At 41.1% G+C, this 12762-nt stretch overlaps 1 protein-coding gene across 1 annotated transcript in view; it reads left to right on the top strand.

The window, feature by feature from the left end:
- LOC147895563 (calmodulin-binding transcription activator 3-like) overlaps positions 1-7356 on the top strand; it is a 44517-nt gene extending 37161 nt beyond the window's left edge. Inside the window, exons 8-10 of the mRNA XM_087383279.1 lie at positions 4117-4823; positions 5424-6021; positions 6606-7356. Coding sequence (XP_087239405.1) covers positions 4117-4823; positions 5424-6021; positions 6606-6932 — 1632 coding nt within the window. The 3' untranslated portion in view covers positions 6933-7356. The remainder of the gene's footprint in view (positions 1-4116; positions 4824-5423; positions 6022-6605) is intronic.
- The last annotated feature ends 5406 nt before the right edge of the window (positions 7357-12762 follow it).

Here is a 12762-nt window from a genome sequence, read left to right as displayed (position 1 = left end):
TGGCGAGGGGGCAGGGCAGCAAACCGGCGAGGGCAGGAGGGCTGCATAGGGAGGCGAGCCTGCTTGACGAAGTCTGTACGGGCGTCAAAAGGTGCGTCCCTTTTTTTCGTTTGTGGCTGCCTATGTTGGGTGGTTGCCCAAAAAATTAAAGGGTGGGTTTATTTGACCCTTGGGTAGTCTAGGGTTAGACCTAAGGTATGGGGCTGGGTTTTTTTTCTTTTTAACCCCTCTAGGTACCCTTTTTATAATGTGCTTGGTGCCAAAAGGTGTGCCTATTCGAAGGGGTGTGACCCTTGGAATAGGTGCACCTTTTCATGAAGGGGTGTATTCCTGTTTTTAAAAGGGGTGTCCCCACATGAAGAGGTGTGTCCTTTTTTCCACGATGGGGTGTGTCCCTTGGGTGAGGAGTTCATCAAAAGGTGTGTCCGATGGTGGAAAAGGTGCGTCCCTTGATTTTGGGACAGCCCAAGCACATGAAAAGACACGATTTTTGTCGTGTCCATTCACATCAACTCGTGATGTGTGGGAGATGGAGAGGCCATTGATGACTTTAGGCAGGGTTGGCGCCAAAAATTTTTACGCTCATTCTCTCCATCTCTTCCATGCACAATGTGCACGGATATTCTTCTAGCGGAAAGAGATGTATCGGATAGGCGCTAGAAGGTGGAGGGCATTACCTACAGGCAGGAGCGAAATTTGCTCAGATACCACTGTAAGAAATCCTAGATTTACTATATTTAGAAATGTGCTAAGGAACAGAAAGGAGACTGAAATAGCAGAGAACAAGGAATAATTGTATTGCTTGAGTGTCTGTAGTGTGTCATCCATACAATTGGGCCTCTCTTATATAGAGAGTGAAGAGTCACACATGAAAAGGTGTGTACTCCAAAGTGTATGTGCATGAAGAGGTGTGTACCTCTTCTGAAGGGTGCGACCCTTGATGAGAGGGTACATTAGAATAGGAGTGTCTCTTCAATAGAGTGTCTCTTGTGAAGGGTTGTGCCTCATAGGAAGTATCCCATCGAAAGGGCATACCCTTCCACAAGTGTCCATTCATCAAACCATCCATAAGTCTAGATATAGAGAAAGGAATACGTCACAGATCGTGACAGTATGCAAGCTCAGGAAAGCTTTGTATGGGCTGAAGCAAGCGCCTCGTGCATGGTATCATAAGATACATCAGTATTTGCTGTCCCAAGGCTTTGTCAACACTCATACAGAGCCAAATTTATATGTTATGCAACAAAAATCAGATTTGGTCATGCTTGTGCTTTATGTCGATGACACCATACTCACTGGCAGTAATTTGCAGCAAATTGCAGGAGTGCAGTCCATCCTGTGTCAGACCTTTGACATGACAGATTTGGGCCTCTTTCACTACTATCGTGGCATTGAATTTTGGCAGACCCATGGGGGGATTTCTATGTCATAGACCAAATATGCCAAGGGGTTGTTGCAGAAATTTAAGATGGAGAAGTGTAAGCCTATGGCCACTCCATTGGAAAAAGGACTCAAGGTGAGTAAACATGATGAGGCTGAAAAGTTTGATGGTACTTTGTACAGGCAGCTGGTTGGTAGTTTGATTTACTTATGCTCTACACAGCCAGACATTGCCTATGCCATAGGGCTTCTATCTCAGTTCATGCATTGTCCCACAGTCACGTATTGGAATGCAGCGAAGAGGGCACTCCGTTATGTACATGGTACACTTACCTATGGGCTGCATTATGCTCCAGATGGTGACATTTCTCTGAGTGGCTTTACAGACTCAGATTGGTCGTGGGACATAGATGATCGCAGGTCCACTTCCGAGGCTCTGCATGTATCTTATGGCTCAATAAGAAGCAAGACCGAGTGTCTCTCTCCAGCAGTGAAGGAGAGTACAAAGCTGCGAATTCAGCCACTATGGAATGTATATGGTTGAGGAAGCTTCTGCATGACTTGCATCATGCTCAGGATGGTGACGCAACTCAGATCGTCTATGACAACCAGAGTTGCATTGCTATTAGAAACAATCCTGTATTTCATGCTCGCATGAAACACATTGAGAATCACTATCATTATGTGCGGGATTGCATTACAGATGGCTTCATCGACCTCGCATATTGTTCCACTAAGGACAATGTGGCCGATCTCTTCACTAAAATCCTGTTAGCGCCTCTTTTCACACGACATCGACATGACTTCGGGATACGAGATATACAAACAATGTCAAGGGGGTTTGTAAAATGACATTGTTTTCTTCCATAGGTTGCTATATCCACATGTGGATGAATTTGTGCAACCATGGTACTTTAGGTACTACTGAGACTAGGCTCTAGAGTACTTCAGCCATATCATTGAGGGGGGAGTTGTAGAAATATCTACAATGATATGGTGTTGTAGGCCATAAGTCAACTATATGGTTGACCGGTACTTGGGTACTATATATACGAAGTACTGTATTGTTTCATTTGAACATTTCAGTTGGAGTTTTCACTTGTGTTTACTTCTTGTTCTCTTGTGTTCACAACTCTTCTCCATTCTTGTTCCTACAAATTCCAATAGTGGTAACCACTTATCCCACGTATGTTACCTCGATGAGACATATCCTCCAAGCATATCCGCTAATGTCTGGTTGACTATTTCTGTCTGACCATCCGTTTCAGGATGATCCTTACTACTCATCCCAATTCAGTCCTTACTGCCTCAAACACTGCTTTCAAAAAATGACTGGTAAATTTAATGACCATGTCTGATACTATGGATCTGGATAATCCATGTAGACATAATATATGTTTAATAAACAAATCCGCCACCTGCGGGCCACCAATAGACTCCCTAGTCGGAATGAAGTGAGCCATCTTGGTAAAACAATCACCACCACAAGGATAGTATATGTACATTTTTTAATATTTATGTAAAATTCAAATACTAAATTGAACCTCTTAGACCTCAAGGCTTGTCCTGGTGTGGAGCGTGTTCCTATAGGATATTCTCAATGCATTCAAGATTACATTTATGTTTTGAGACTTTTGAGTGGAATCTGTGAAGTCCAATGGCATGCACTTAATTTATTTTATGATGTTAAGTTTGTTATTTATGTTCCCATACATCAGTATATTCATTTAAGGTTACTGCAAGCACAAACTGTTTTTGAAGACTAAAGAGTCTAGTCTTATTGAAAAGATCAGCACTTTGTTTAAATGCAGGGCTTTCTAAAGACTGTTTTGTTTTTGACACAATGTCAGATATATTTGGGGAGAAAAGTTCTATGTTGTGAGCACTTAGGATGTGGGGATGACAAAGCATCTTCACCAATAGCAGGAATCTCAATAGATCATATGCTGCACAATATTCGAGGCTTTGGTAGATGCCAAGAAACTTGTAGTGTCCAATGTAGTGCTACATCCCATGATATTTGATTGAATAGAGGGAGCTTTTAGGATGCAGTTGTATTTCAAGGGCCTACACATTTTGAGCTAATGTTCACTAAAATCTTTGAACAAACTCTTCAAGGGCCGACACATTTTGAGTGATGTCCACTAAATTCTTTGAACAAACCCTTCAACATATCCACCAAGAAAAGTGTATTAGCTCCATATGTCAGAATCCCAATTGTTTCCATATTGTTTGTAGTTTATGCTGCTAAATTTGAGATCAAACCATTTCACACATCAATCTATTCAATTTTAAGATCCAGGGTTACAAGTTCAGCTAACAGTCCATAGACTGTTTCTAAAGTTAAAGGGGCTAGTTCTATTGAAACATAATCATCAAGTACAATAAATGCAGGGCTCTCTAATAGGGAGGGTATGTGTCCTGTCCAAGGCTGTTTTGTTGGTTCTCACTTGTGGGTAGCTTGATGTTCATATCTCATCCAACGTGAATAATAGCAAGGATTTTAAAGATCTGTTTATAACTCCAAGCTGGCTAAAAGACTTAATTGTTTGCTTGAATATTTCTCCTTCTGAAACTTCCTGAGCGTATTTTAAACAAAATCAAGAAATCATTTTACTTTTTGATGGATATTTGAAAGATTCAAGTAAATACTTAAGTGAAGTATCTGATCACTACGTCTCTCTATGTCTGTCTATCAACTTGGTATGGATTTGTAATGGCTAGTTGTTCTTGCAGGTTCTTATTACAGGGGAATTCTTGGATACAGAGGAAGATCTGTCCCAGTGTAAGTGGTGCTGCATGTTTGGTGATATTGAGGTCCCTGCAGAGTTGGTGTGTCCTGGTGTATTCAGAACAAAAGCCCCTCCTCATGCACCTGGAAAGGTTCCCTTCTGTATTACCCAAGGTGATACAGTTGCATGCAGTGAAGTAAGAGAGTTTCGATACTGTGCAGATTCGAAGACATATCTCCAGGACTTTACTTCGGTTGAAAACATAAGGCTGAAGGACAATGAACAAAATATGCTGCTTCAAATACGTCTTGCAAGATTGCTTTCATCTTGTACCAGGGAGATCTCCATTTCTCAGATTGACCCATCTGATTCATCTCTTTGTTCTGGTAAACTCAATTCATCCACAGATAGCATCACTGATGAGTGGATACAACTTGAGGACTTTTTGGATGGTGGCAATCAACTGTTTTTAGATGTGAAAGAGCAACTTCTCCAGAAACTTCTCAAGGAAAAGCTACATGAATTGCAACATTGTAATGCGCTTGAAGGATGTGGATGCTTCTTGGATAGTCATGGCCTTGGAATATTGCATATGGGAGCTGCACTTGATTATGATTGGGTTATAGGTCCCCTTTTGTCCAGTGGTCTGAACATTAATTTCCGGGATGCTCGTGGATGGACTGCTCTTCATTGGGCTGCCTTCTGTGGCAGGTGATAATCTAGACTGCTGTTTTTTTGTGTTCTGTAGATGTAGCACAAAGTAATGATATATAATATAAGCTGCTTACATGACATCTGTTAGGATTCATATCACAGCTTCTTGTGCAAAACGTCAAACTTGCCTGGAACTATTTCCATTAAATTGAGATACCAATAATTTTGCCCAGGGTTAGGCGCCATTTTTGTGTCTTATTTTTCTTCCCTCAAAAGTTGGCCTTTGAATAGCTCTCTGGCCAGTGTCTAAGGAAGAGAAATATTTTTTAGTGATGCCTTATAAAGCAGAAGTCTGTCTTTTCACCTGTTATGTTTATGCTAAGCTCCATCTAATCAATGTTCAGAATCATAAAATTCAGGTTTTGTTCTTCAAGAGGCTTTCAGGAATTTGTATTGCTTCTTATTTCTGACACATCTCATAGAATGGTGTGCTCTCTTGCAGCCCTTCATCACTTCTAAAGGATAAAATATCGATGCCAAAATTTTCTGATTCTTGTGGCAAACAGCTAGAAGGGTTTTGTGAAAATTGCATAAAGGTAATTTTAGAAATTACTTCTGAACCTCTAATGGTGTGTTCTATTTCCCTATCATTGATAGAGAGAAGACTGTGGTGGCTCTTCTGGCAGCTGGTGCTGATCCAGGAGCAAAGACAGACCCCAAACCAGATTTCCTGACAGGGCAAACGCCTGCAGATCTCGCTGCTAGCCGCAGGCACAAAGGGATTGCCGGTTATTTGGCAGAGTCGTCTCTTACAAGTCTTTTGTCTTTATTAGCTCTTCAAGACTGTAAGATGGACAATTTCTCTGTAACTCAGGAAGATCAAAAGGCTGTCCAGACTGTCTCTGAGAGGACGAGTGTCAAGCAAGGTTTCAGTGGGTCTGAGGACCAGCTGTCTTTGCAAGATACCCTTGCTGCTGTGCGGAATGCTACGCAGGCAAAGGCCCGCATCCAAGCAACATTTCGTGCATATTCCCTTCGTAAGAGACAGGAAGAAGATAAAGGGAACAAGGATGAATATGGAGTCACTGGTGAGCAATTACTATCTATCATTGCTGCCAAGAAGCCACACAAGTCTCTCCAAAATAATGGGGAGGAAATATGGCAGTCTGCAGCAATCCGTATCCAACAGAAGTTTCGTGGCTGGAAAGGTCGTAAGGACTTCCTTCTTTTTCGCCAGCGTGTTGTGAAAATACAGGTATGATCTCTACACCAAAAGGCACATGGTATAAAACAAAGGGTGCGGTGCCCATTAATATGAAATTGAACTTTTCCTTCTTTTTACAGCCACGTTAAAAGTCTCCCTCAGGGAAACAGTTGCATCATCTTTACCATGTTTTGAGCTTTAAAAAGGAAGAGGTCGTGCTGGGCTCTAGATCTTCATGCGTTGGCACTCCACTTAAACTGCTATTTGTTCTGATGAAAAACAATGATGAAAAGGTTGTGTTTGTGGCATTCCCTTTAAAAGTCTCAGAATCAATGAGGGCTTGTAGTCTGTTTCCTGTATTGATAGCCTTAGTTAAGGGCTTCTTGTGCTAAGAGAATCTTTTGACTTTTGATCATTATGTTTCTTTCTAAGGAGTTCCCTCGTTTACATCTTTTTTATTTCTTTTTTAAATCTATGGTGAGTTCCCAAGAAGGGTATGCAGTTGATAATGACAAAATCGAGAAAGTAAAAATAGGAGCAGAATGGTATTCACAAAACTGTATGACCTAAAGACGACATCGTGATTTTAGATGAATGTCTAATGACAGCATGTGAAATTATTTGCTTTGTCTTAGGCCCATGTGAGAGGACATCAGGTTCGCAAACACTATAGAAATATTATTTGGTCAGTTGGAATTTTAGAGAAAGCAGTTTTACGATGGCGGCGGAGAGGCAGAGGTTTGCGCGGTTTCCATAACGAGACCCGTGTATTGGCCAGAGATGACTGTTGTGCAGTTGATAGTGATGGAGATGAGGACTTTTTGAAAGCTGGGAGGAAACAAGCTGAGGCAGGTTTGGAAAAAGCTCTTGCACGGGTGCAATCCATGGTTAAATCCCCTGAAGCAAGAGATCAATACCGGCGTCTTCTGGACGACTTTCAGAAGGCAAAGGTATCTTTATAGAAAAATTTCGTCATGTTTCCTGCATCACATTTTCAAGGAGAAAAGGCTTCTAGGCGACTCTATTATGTGCCTGCTTGTTTCTGATATTATGCTTGCATAGAGTTGATTCTGGCAAGACATTGTGAGTAAGCTGCTAATTGCATGGAAAGTATCAGAAGCTTCCTCTTCAAATATGTGTGGATGAGGCCTTCATTTTGGATGACGCCATGTCAAAGTGGTGATTGACTCTTATTGCAATTTTTTATTTCGTTTTTGAAAGAGAGACTTTTAATGTCAGGCTTATCACTATTTTTGCAAATTCTTCTCTGTCTCTATGAACTGTTACGGTAGCAATAATTTACCCTGCTATCTATGTAGATATTATGTGGACTTGAACATGACAAGAAATGCATGCCCATAACATGATACAGTGGTGTGATTTGCAATGAGCAAGAGTAAGATTGATGATGGCAACGGAATGGACTTGATTTCAGAGTTTTCACTATAAAAAATAATGTTTTTTGGTCTATAAAAGAGCAAAGAAATAAGCATATGGTTCTTTGTCCAATATAGGGCTTGCAACATATGTCTCTTGCCAGGTGCCACACCAAGTCACAGATAACATTGCATGCTTATGCTCTTGATTGCAACAACTGATAAAGTTAAAGCTAATCATGATCTTCCATGTAGAATTATGTTGCTGTGAAGATTCCGAGTATGCTATTAGGTGCATATGAGAGCATCCTTTCATCATGCGGTTGTTTCTGGTCCACATGTTCATTTTGGTGGGGGGAATTTATGCGATTCTAACCCTTGTTCCAAGGAGCATGCAAAGAATGGAGATGATTGTCACATGTCAGTAACAGACATATAAACAATTATACAAGTCAATTTAAATTGTGATGATGCTGCAATTGTAATCTGCCCTTCAGCTATCTCAAATAGTATTACATTATGCATCAAGTTCTTTGTTAACTCACTTCGGCTGGTTTTTAAGGTGATTCAAATATTGTTCATACAGGAAAGAAAGTATGGCTTACAGCACGAGGCTTAGGCCATGTGCAAAGCTCAATATGCAAATTATTGTGGGCTCCTGAAGTCACATGGATGTAAAATGCTAATAAGTTTCTGATTTTTCTTTTGCAACTCTCTCAGGCTTTAAGAATAATTATGATAACTGGGCATTGTTTTCAAGGAAAAGGGAAAAATCTAGTGCATAGGCCAGCAGGAACATTTGGACCAAAAATTGAAATGACAAAGGTCGAATAGGTGATTACATATGCTACTTTCTCCTTAACTACAACAAGCTGCTGTGAGTTTCACCTTCAAAATGTGTTTATTGGCAAACATTTACTCCACTTCATAGCCACTCTTTCAGCCTCGTCCTGATCTGGAGTTAGGAGTTCGTTGCTGGGTTGCTGCTGCCATAGAATATTGATGTGTTTGTGTGTATAGGGTGCGGCTGCTACATGGTCACGCTGTAGTCTATTGTTGTCGTTGTGGACCTGTAAGGGGTTCAGGTGTGGGTAGGTTAGCTATGCTAGTACTCTCTCTCTCTCTCTCTCTCTCTCTCTCTCTCTTGCTCGCTTGCTCTCATGCTTAGAGTTCTTGGATGTTCCTTCTAGGCTTGCACACACAAGAGATACCATGCCCACTAGTTTGGTTGAGCTACTTCAGTTGAACTCCCAGTATCTGTTGATTTCAAGAACCAATACTAATGCTCCTTTTAGGTTACAATGCAATCTGGAGATGTATTTGGTTTGGGGATTAGGGTCACCTAGCCCTTCAGGATTCTAATTGGGATTGCAAGAAGAAGCATGCTGACGTTTGGGCTTCCTTTGCAGTGGTATTGTGGAATCTCTTAGTAGATGCAAATGACTACTTGGGCTACTTAAGTCTCTCTTATTAGCTTCTTGATGTCTCTCAACATCTTATTCAGCCAAAATCGACCTTTTGACCTCCCTCATGTACTCATTTATTTGCAACATTTTTCTTCACAATATCCCTCAATAATTCTCATGTCTCAGCTAGGCCCCCTTCTCGAGCACATGTGACAACTTAGTATTGCTTAGGAAAAGGTGACAAGTATAGAGAGGATTCGGGTTATACTCAGAGCATGACCTTATCAGTGGCAATAACTCCTCTAGCAGTCCCTTGTTATTCATGTGTAGGATCTTTCACCATGAATGTTTTTGGCATAAATTTGTAGCTTAAGCCAAATGATAGCATCGCCTCTTGGTCCCTTGTTCAATCTCCCACTCACTAATTGTCCTTTGTATCAACTCACCGTGGATACTATAGCCAAAAGTGAAAGTTTGATCAATCTCACTCAAACAAATAGAGAAGAAAAGACAAATCAAATGACAACATTACCAACCCATGTCTACAGATATCAACAACACATTCATGGATTGTTTCCCAATGCATCATTTTGAGGCCGCCTTGTATAACCTATCCTTGAAGGGGGTCCATTTTTGCAATAAAAATGAGCAAATATTTCCCACAAATCTACTTTGTCCAATTGGTACAATTTAGCAGCTTATCATTTTTGAGGAAGGCATTGAGATGCCATTGAAGATTGCAAGCTTCACATGCTGGTTGAGCAGAACATACATGATCCACATGCTACTTGAGGAGAACCCACGTTAGCTCTTGAACATGATCCATTGCAAGTTCTCCACATGGTACTTGAGGAGAACCCCTAATATCTCTTAACATTATCCTTGAAGAGAGCCTACCAAATAGTTTTGGTAAATTGCTGGCTACCACCAACATAAGATGAGCCTTCAAACCTCAACCAAACATAGCTCTTAATTGTTAATTGGTAAATTGATGGCTACCACCAATATAAGAGGAGCCTTCAAACATCAACCAACAAATGGAGAAGAAAAGACAAATCAAATGACAACATTACTGACCCATGTCTATAGATATCTAACACATTCATGGATTGTTTCCCAATGCATCATTTTGACGCCGCATTGTATAACCTATCCTTGAAGGGGGTCCATTTTTGCAATAATAATGAGCAAATATCTTCCACAAATCTACTTTGTTCAATTGGGACAATTTAGTAGCTTACCACTTTTGAGGCAGGCATTGAGATGCTCATTGGAGATTGCAAGCTTGACATGTTGGTTGAACAGATCATACTTGATCCACATGCTACCTGAGGAGAACTCACGTTAGCTCTTGAACATGATCCATTGCAGGTTCTCCACATCGTACTTGAGGAGAACCCCTAATGTCTCTTAACAATATCCTTGAAGAGAGCCTGCTAAATAGTTTTGGTAAATTGTTGGCTACCACCAACATAAGAGGAGACTTCCAACATCAACCAAACATAGCTCTTAATTGTTAATCGGTAAATTGTTGGCTACCACCAACATAAGAGGAGCCTTCAAACATCAACCAACAAATAGAGAAGAAAAGACAAATCAAATGACAACATTACCGACCCATGTCTACGCATATCTGACACATTCATGGATTGTTTCCCAATGCATCATTTTGAGGTGGCCTTGTATAACCTATTCTTGAAGGGGGTCTATTTTTGCAATAATAATGAGCAAATATCTTCCATAAATCTACTTTGTCCAATTGGGACAATTTAGCAGCTTACCACTTTTGAGGAAGGCATTGAGATGCTGATTGCAGATTGCAAGCTTCACATGCTGGTTGAGCACAACATACATGATCCACATGCTACCTGAGGAAAATTCATGTTAGCTCTGCAGGTTCTCCACATGGTACTTGAGGAGAACCCCTAACATCTCTTAACATTATCCTTGAAGAGAGCCTACTGAATGGTTTTGGTAAATTGCTGGCTACCACCAACATAAGAGGAGCCTTCAAACATCAACCAAACATAGCTCTTAATTGTTAATATTGATAGCAGAAGTGAAAGAGGGAGAGAGAGAGGAGTGCAAACAGTATAGCTACATATACACTAAGTGTATTGGACATGAACATTAAGATATACATGTGAACCCCTTAGGGTTAGGGTTAGGATTTGCCCCTATGCCCTATGTAACATCAACTTGTCAAACTTGTATGCTCAATTGTCATGAGCTGAAGGTCGTTTGATGCGTACATGGCTAAACATCCATCGGCATGGGATGTAGCATTTTTCAAAGGCTCGTCGAGAAGGAGCCAACACAGTATAAAGGCCTATAAGCCTGAAATACAACTGTGAATGCATAAGATGTCCCTGAGGCATATGAGATGTCGAATGCTGATGTAGGGAATACTTGATCTATAGTCGTGGATCTAACCGCTAATTTGCATCAAGTATGGATTGTATACGACAACCATAAGTGCATGATGAAACAATGAGTCTCCCCAGGTTGGGCTATGGCTGAACCTGATGATGTCTACTGCGCTACGGCAAGATCACACTAATGCATAAGTATCCTCATGCAGAGGAATGATCTTTTGATTGGAAGAGGTGGTGATCTCACTAGATCCAAGGGTGGTGCATGCAGCATGACTGAGTCGATGCTAGAATGTCTTGAAGACTAATCTGCTGATCTGTGCTGCTCGTGGAAACTATGTCCAAGGATGTGATGAGCTTTGTATCAGAGGTGAAAGCATCAGTGAGACAAATGCTGGAATGGAATCACTTGAAGAGTTGGATGCACTGTGGCATATATCTCTGCATGCTATAGAAGATGTGAGAGGACTTATCTGGTGAATAACTGCATGATCAATGGTGAACTCTTGTTGAGTATCTACATTTGTGGGGCAAAGGATAGAGTCAGATCCATGCATGAAGGTGATGGCTGTAAATCACTAGAATTAGTCTATGTTGATGTAGATGAGACTACCTCATATTGAGGACTTACCGTTAAATTTGCATGATGTTGAGGGCTTACTGTTGAATGTGCCTTGTGCTAAGGGATTACTGAGAAGTGTGTCTCATGCTAAGGGCTTACCAAGAAATGTGCCTCATGGTGAGTGCTTACTATCGAATGTGCCTCGTGCTAAGGGCTTACCAAGAAGTGTGCATGATCAGAAACTGCAGGCTAATCCATGCTAACATCTAAAGCATCTGCATCTAATTTGTCAAGGCCAATGAGGCTCGAGACGGCATCATATACTGGTACATACCTTGTGGCAATGAATGGTCGAAGAAGGTTCTCATTCCACTCACGAATCTCGTCCAAAGTCATGATTGGTGTATCATCAATAGTGTGATGTGAATAACTCCATGCTGGAGGCGGTTTGGTCCTCTCTGCAAGAGGCTTACCTATGTACCGGCGTGAGTGTCTACCCATGAGAACATTGTAAAAGGCTGCCACTAAGGGGCTTACGCTAAATGGTCTAAATCAAGTTATGTGAGAACTGTGTATGCCAAGGATCAAGCCTATAGTAGAATGATGACAACTGCGTGTTGGGATAGCCAAAAGCTATACAAGGCTGATGTGTGTACGTTGAAACCAATGCCAAGAAAATAGTCAACAAATGTGACTGTACATGGGTGGCATGTGTGTGTGCAAAGGTGCAACAATCTTGAATCCGAGGAGGAAGATCACTTTACTAAGTGTCACATTGAGTGATGAACTGCCAAATGCCAAGAGAACTGAAGTGGTGTCTGTGTGTGAATGTGTATACCGATGATAGATCCGATGGGACTGACGCTGGTGGGAACTAATCGGGTAATGTGGCAATGGCTTACTTGGCTTGGTGGAGTTGGATCTCCTCTATACTAGTGCTAGTTTACAACTAGACTAGGTTTTAGTTCATTCATTTTATGTGCTGGATGCGTTGCAATGGATCATGAGGTGGTTCCGAGGATGACTATTTGGTAATGTTGACCTATGGAAAAGTCAAATGGCAGATATAAGGTGCT

The sequence above is a fragment of the Dipteris shenzhenensis genome, chromosome 13 (genome assembly GCF_047967505.1).
Source record: "Dipteris shenzhenensis isolate YYH24624 ecotype China chromosome 13, Dip_SZ_1.0, whole genome shotgun sequence".
Classification (NCBI taxonomy): domain Eukaryota; kingdom Viridiplantae; phylum Streptophyta; class Polypodiopsida; order Gleicheniales; family Dipteridaceae; genus Dipteris; species Dipteris shenzhenensis.
Note: the sequence above shows the minus strand (reverse complement) of the source record. Positions and strands in the feature narration are given on the sequence as shown.